At 39.9% G+C, this 7,462-nt stretch overlaps 1 protein-coding gene across 1 annotated transcript in view; it reads right to left on the bottom strand.

Annotated features, from left to right (window-relative positions):
* Positions 1-2,294: 2,294 nt before the first annotated feature.
* The window catches only part of LOC104163105 (GTP-binding protein Di-Ras2), a 15,097-nt gene continuing 9,929 nt past the window's right edge, over positions 2,295-7,462 (bottom strand). The window contains exon 2 of the mRNA XM_009701993.1: positions 2,295-3,139. Coding sequence (XP_009700295.1) covers positions 2,501-3,100 — 600 coding nt within the window. The 5' untranslated portion in view covers positions 3,101-3,139 and the 3' untranslated portion in view covers positions 2,295-2,500. The remainder of the gene's footprint in view (positions 3,140-7,462) is intronic.

Below are 7,462 nucleotides of genomic sequence, written 5' to 3'. Positions count from 1 at the left end.
TATATGTGACCCATTACTCCTTAAGTGTGATCATTCTTTTCATTTTCCAACTTCATCAGAGGAATCCAATGCTGTGAAGATAAGTATCATCAGCCATTTGCTTACAAACAGAGTAGATGTATAAACATTTATAAAAGTCTTACTAAATGTAGTGCTCTTAAATGTTTTGCATCCCTGATCTGGAAATACTGTTTGATCTATGGACAGACTGACAAGAAAAAGATGCACTTAAGCTGTATAAGCCATACCATGTTTCTTTATGTGTTTTAGAAACTATTTAAGAATATGAAGAGATAATTTGACCAGAGAGCGAACACTGGACTGGGAACGAGGAGATCTGCATTTGTTCCTGGGTCTGCCACTAGTCTGCTGGGTAACATATGTGCAGTTTCTTCCTCTCCTTTGTGCCTCAGTTTCATCGCCTGAGAAGTTAAGATGATGATGCTGTCCTTTTTGTAAAGTGCTCTGAGATTTATGGCGAAAAAGCATTGTATAAGAGCCAGGAATTTATTGCTAAGAAAGAGTCTTAGCTTTTTTTCATGCTTTCTCCAATTTTCTCTTCTAATGCAGTGAGGTAAACACACAAAATTCTGTCGTCTTTGAAATCAGTAGGAGTTTTATGCTTGATTTTAATGGTGTCAGAATTTCTTCCTAGTGAATGACAAAAGTTGTGCTCCTTTCTAGACAGTACTAATAGCAATTCTTTCTCAAAGAAATATATACTATCACTCTACCTGTGAAATGTCTGCACTTTTGTTTGAGAGGTGGAAGGTAAGCAAGCAATAACTCTGAGAGGAATAAGGTAACAATTTTTAATGCAAATACTGCATTTGAACAGCTCCTAGAAGATATTTATAATGCAACAGCATGCATACTAATAATACTAGCACTTGACTGTATTTTCCCACAGTATGATTTTGACATAAACATTTACCAAAAATATGGTGGTTTGGTTTTATTATTTCAAAGCAGTTCCTAAGGTGCAAAAAGTAGCTTATACAATTTTGATGTGTCCTTTAAAAAATGTATGTGCTTCTTTTGTCTTAAATGGTCTTTGTTATCAGTATGAGACATACTTTACTCATTCACATTTTTAAAAAAGCTTTGGAGAGACATCCAGAAAAGCTCACATTTTGTACACTTATCCCCTTCCAAAGGTTTTGAGAAGAGCAGTTTCCCCTGACAGAGTGGTTTAAACGATTTTTTTCTATTCTGAACTTTGTATTGCATGTAACACAGTACTGATTGCAACTCTTAATATGCCAAATCCTGTAGTACTTATCCCAGTAAATCTTCTTTTAGAGACTCTTGTGGGCCGTAGCTCCAGATATAGGATTTGGTTCTATAAATAGTCATAGCAGTTCAAATCATGAGTTTAAATGGTAAATATAAAACCCTTCAGACTTTATAAAGGCAATAAATCTAGTAGTGTATGAATGCAAAACCATTCTAACTGGAATATAGTAATATAAAGAAGTTTCACTCAGCTAATCTGGTAATTTGAATTAAAACTCTGTATACTACACCAACCCCTCTCCAAGGGTACCACCAGTTGAATAGACTTCCCGTTCCTTCACTGATCACACCGTGTGTTCATTTAACCATCAGCAGCATTTGAACCGAACTTTTTCCATAGAGGATTTTGTGTGGGACTCCCCAGCTGGTCCTCCCTGGGGAAGCTTTCTGTCTGTATCTGTACACCATTTTTATACGATCTGACATTCTCCACAAGCAAACATCTGCTCTTCTGAAATACACTGGGGCCAGAAGCACAGGTTATTCTTGAAGCAATGGGTCCAGAAAAAGAGATGATCTCCATCTGTTCTACAGGGACTGGCTTTTCCTCATCCTTCAATTCAAACACTGCATCATACTAGAAAGAAATCTCATGCTGGCGGGTAGGGAGAAAATCTGTTTCTTTTAACTGTGCTACCCCCACACTTTCTTTCAGTGTGAAAAAGTTCATTTATTTGGCAGATCCAAGACTACCTTATGCACACTGCCCCACCAGTCACGGTGCAATGAAAATTGCACAGAGTTGTTTGTCCACAGCATTCTTAAAGGATGTGATAACACCACTCAGCATACATTTATGTGTTCTAGGTTTCTCCATGGCCATCTCTTTGTTTTTCTTCTAACATTATGCATTGCCTCGTCTTGCAGTTATATGCAAACGTGAACAATATGAAGCTGACTTTCCAAATCTCTCACATTACGCTAAGGATGAAATTTCTTTTCTTCCATAAATTACAAAATTTTATATTCTGGCCCATCTTTCTTTTACTTTCCGATTTTTTTCGCTGATAGCTAGAGTACATGATGATTTAATTGTTGGCTTTTTTCATAGTAACCACAGTAACTAATTTTTTCAAATTCCAAATATTTCTTTTAAAACAGGTACTAATAAACAGGGTCTTGCATGGTTTTTTGCTGTCTATAGTTTTTACATGGATATTGTCAGACAGGTGAGACCGCATGACTGACTGCTGACAGTGCAATTTCACATCACCACACATTTGCCTTTCAGCTTCTCTTTCCTTTTCTGCTGCTTGCTTTTTTTGCCATCAATTTGTAAACTCACAGTCCTGCGTTTCTCTAGGTTTAGCAGTTCTTGGAATAACTCTTTCACATTGTGGTTCAGCTTGGCAGAGGTCTCCATGAAGGCACATTTCCACTTCCTAGCCATGGCTTCTCCTTCGCTGCTGTCTACCTCTCGATTTTGGTTCTCATCATTTTTGTTCCCCACCAGCATTATGGGAATACTTTCCACATCTCCTTTAATCTGACATATTTGTTCATAGATTGGTTTAAGTTCCTCCAAGGACTGTCGGCTGGTGATAGAATAAACCAAAATGAACGCATGTCCTTTGGAAATAGAAAGACGTTGCATGGCTGGAAACTGATGGCTCCCTGTAGTGTCAGTTATCTGCAAAGTGCATATGCTTTTATCACAGCTGATCACCTGTCGATAGGTGTCTTCAATGGTAGGGATGTAGCTCTCTCTGAAAGTGCCCTTCACAAATCTCAAGACCAAAGAACTTTTGCCCACTCCTCCGGCTCCAAAAACAACAACTCTGTAATCATTGCTTTGCTCAGGCATGTTTCTCAGTGTGTCTGTTGCTCAGCTAGAAAGAAAAATCTAGGAAAGAAAATGGCAAAAACAACAAGGCAGACATTAATACAGGTACATGTGGAGAGTGCACTTCGTGATATCTTTCCCAATAGGAGAAATTAATGTGATGTAAGTGATGGAATACTAGTTGTAATAATTTAAGAAGAAATGCAGTAAGTTACAGAATTATTTATTTCAGTAGTGAATATAGGATTTGTAATCCAGCCTGGACTGGTAACAAGAGACCATCTTCACCACTTCATGACTTATTTTAAATTAACACTGTGAGTTTCAGCATTCTTCCCACTGGACTAATGTCCTCAGAAATAAAAAATGCATCTGGGAAATGTCAGTTCAGCAAGGCCAAGGCCTGAACAAATTGTAGAAACTGAGTTACTCTTCTATCTCTAAAACAAGTCTCCTCAAATCATTGTTGAAACACACATGTATGACGGTCAATTACTCTAAACATGCGATCTCTTCAATAGTTACGGAATTTATCTCCTGAGAGACATCTAACACATATTTGTAGCTTATTCAGCAAAAGTATGCTTTGTTTCTAACTCTTTGGGAGCATGTGCCCCATGTCAATGTGTTTTTCCATTTGCATTTCAAGTCAAAGAGTACATTTTGATAAACTGAGACTGTTCACATTCAGTCTGCCTTTTCATTCTAATCTTTACTTCACAGCAGATGATATTTGACAGGAGACATGCTGCACTTAGCAGAAAGGTTGTGCAGGCATCTTCACAACATTTTTAAGTGGCTTATATTGTCAAGGTTGGCAAATGCGTATGTCAAAGGTCACAAAACTCTGGATCTCTGAAGTCAGTTCACCTTGACAAAACCTGTCTGTAAACAGTAAGATCACAAATATTGTCATCATTATTAAATAACAGAAATGGTAAAGCTTTCATAGGGTTGCAAGCTTTAGTTGCTTTAGAATACATTGAAATAAATGTGGAGATCAGTTTGTCCTCTCATCAGGGGCAGCTCATTAGGTACACAGCATGTACAAGTCTCTTTTTATATTTAGTAAGATTTAAGCAAATAAACACTAAAAAATTTAACTGTAAAAGTTGAAGAGAGTCTAGGGTATTGCTACTTTTCAGACCAAAGTTAGATATGTGTAAAGTACATATGGAACAAACCGCAAAGCTTACTGCACCTATATTTGTTCTTAGGAAAATGGGCTAATTTAGCAGGGAACCTTGTCTAAGTGCCCTGTTGGTGCCCGGTGACTGAATTTGCCTGTTGCAATGTTGCCTGGGTAGCAGCTATTCCAGAACAACACAAAGGGATTTCTTACTGAATAAGAAAAGCCTTCAAACTATTTCTTCACTGCAGCAGAAGGAGTGATTGCACTGTAGGGCAGGATTTTAAGTTACCCTTTACCTGTCTAGCACAATGGAATAGAAGTGATGCTGTAGAGGTATGGATGCGAGTGATGACTTTATCCCAGTTGTCTGCCCACACTGAGTTTTGCGCATCTGCATCTTTGATGCTGTTGCTGCCTGTGCCGATTAGATTAAAGCTATGGCTACCCATGCTGCACTAACATCTTCATTTCGCTGTTCAAGCATACTCTGATTTTGTTATCCTTCTTGTCCAGGGCATCCTATACTGTCCTAATTCTAGTGTCTGAGTAAGCTGAAAACATCTGTCTTTACATAATGTGTTGGATGAAAGAGTTATATGTCCTCATTTGTCACACCATAGGCAGAATAACCAGTGCAATTGGGGATGCTGATCCTGAGGCAAAGTGGAGAGCTGTCACAGTTCTGCCTACCCAGACTGGCTTCAGGCAGAAGGCAGCTTCACCCCTTCCATCTTTCCTATGCTGCAGTCACTGTCACTCTCAGAGATCTGTTTAAATATAGGAAAGATTGATAGATAAGAGTGTTCATCCTGAGGCACTGGAGCAAAATTGTTTCTCTCTGACAGTAGAATTCAAGGAATAGAAAGATGAGTAGTCTCAGAAAACACTGGTGTATGTGTTTATATAAGAGGGAAAACCCTCTGAGGAACAGGGGAAAAGGGCAAGCAGCTCATGCCGTTCAGAAAGCAAACAAAACCAAAGTAGCTGGCAAGAAACGAGAACAGAGGAAGCTAGCAGGATGCTGTTCCACTGAGAACAAATCTGTACCTAAGAGCTGCAAACATGCAAATTCAGAATAGTAGTAGAGCATAGAGTCACAGGTGACTGCACGGAATGAGCTACTGTAAGAGTTATAGTTTAATAATTTTTGTGAGAAAAAAAGGCAAGAGAGGTGAGAAAAAACACACTATGAAAATTTTTACTATGAAAATCAGTGAAATACAGAGTAGAGGAATAAAATTTTACAAGCTAGCTGAGTGTACTTCTGTTATATTAGACTTTCTGCTTTAAGCATACTCAGAAATCTCCAAGAAAACTGGCACATATGGTTGCCCAAAAGTTAGAACAAATTGAAATGTGGCACTTGATGGTACGAAGTATTAAGCATCTGAAAAGCTTCTAAAGGAATCTGAAATGGCATGGTAACAATCTTCAAACACCTATTAAGTTGTTGCAAAGAGGGTGAGTGTACATCTGTAGTGGAAAAAAAAAACAGAATTAATGGGCTTACATTGTAGAAGAGATTCACATTAGACAATAGGAAAACTTTACAATGGTAAGAAGAGCACACCTGTTTGCTTAGGGAGATTTTTGCAGACTGTCCTTAGAGATGACCACAGAATCACAGGATAATGCAGGCTGGAAGGCACCCAGGGAGGTCTCTGGTCCAGCCTGCTGGTCACAACAAGTCAGTCATGACACCACACAAGGTTGTGCTGTCCTGTCAGGGTTTGAAAACCTCCAACTTTCCTACAACCTCCCTGGGCAACCTTCTCCACTGCTAAATTAACCTTCAGCATGATATTTTTTCCTCTTTATATCTAGTCTAAACTATTTGTGTTTCAACTTGTACCTGTTGTGTCTCGTCTTCCCACCATCCATTGCTGTGAAGGGTTTGACTCCCTCTTCTTGATAGCTTTCTTGTAGGTTTTGGGGGGTTGCTGTTTGGTGTCCCCCGAACGGTGCCTTCCCCAGGCTGAGCTGTCCCTCGTCCCCCAGCCTGCAGGGCAGGACCGTGCTGCAGCCCTGGACACCTCGGTGCCCTCATCTGGACTTGCTCCACTTTATTGATGTGTTTCCTCTACTGAGGTGCCCAAACCAGACGAAGTACAAAGCTGTTGTCTCACGAGTGCCGAGCAGAGGGGGATTACCACCTCCCTCGAGCGTCTGGCCCTGCTCCTGTTCGTACCGTCCAGGACACGGTGGGCCTTGGCTGCAGTCAGGGCCGCTGCTGGCCATGCCCCACGCGCTGCCCGCTGTGGCCCCAGGGCCTTCTCCACAGGGCTGATCCCCAGCCTGGGTTGCTGCAAAGGAGCGGCAACCTTGGATGCTGTTTAGTCTATCTCACAGGTAGCTCTGTTAGTCCTAAAGATCCTCAGTTTTAGCAAGATAAACAATACAGATTATTTTATTTTTTGTCCTGCACAGGAGCTGGGAGCAAACAAACCAAAAAGCTCATGCAAGTCTTTTTGATCACACCAGAGAAAGGTTTCCCTAAATAATTTTTACCAGGTCGTTGTATTCTTTGTGTGGATCTGGTCAGATATTCTCCTGTAGTAAAAATCATTCTGCGTGGCTGGAGTGCACTTGCACCCAATTGTGCATTTGTTAATGCTTTTCATACCTCCCTATTAGTGTATTGATTTTTCTTTGACTTAAAATACATTAGCTAAAACACACAACAGTACAAAATAAAGTACATTGTTTCGTCAGGTTTCAATATTCTGGCCAATGTGAGTATGGAAAATTAACTTGAAAGAAATCTGACTTTTCAGATGTACAATATCCTCTCTGATTCTTACTTTGAAAACCAGTCTGTTTCATAATCTGCACATAGAAAACAGCAGTTGCTTTTTACACTTTAGAACTGACCTATTCTGGAGTTTGTGTGTAATAAAGCCTCATCTGCTGCCTTTGCTACTTCACAAACTACATCAGTGAAAATCTACTATCATCCTCTGAAGTGTCAGTTTAACAAAACTATCCTCACTTAAAAAGGGAAAATTTTTTCATAACATACATCTATACCCTTCAATTTTTAATTGCTTGGTTGCAATGTTCAGCAACCTAGTGAGTTTCCATATACCTTTGCTAACTTAGCTCTGTTTTCTGCAGATGCTCTGCTAGCACGAGGCTAGAGCTGCTTTAGCTCGTCTGCTGCAGGTGAGCTTGACAGGCTATGTGCTGGGACAAAGGCTGCCTCTGGTCCAAACTCAGCTACAGACCTTTATGTTGGTCTGCATTCTTTCCCT

Source organism: Cariama cristata, unplaced genomic scaffold (assembly GCF_000690535.1).
Source record: "Cariama cristata isolate BGI_N322 unplaced genomic scaffold, ASM69053v1 scaffold9936, whole genome shotgun sequence".
NCBI lineage: Eukaryota > Metazoa > Chordata > Aves > Cariamiformes > Cariamidae > Cariama > Cariama cristata.
Note: the sequence above shows the minus strand (reverse complement) of the source record. Positions and strands in the feature narration are given on the sequence as shown.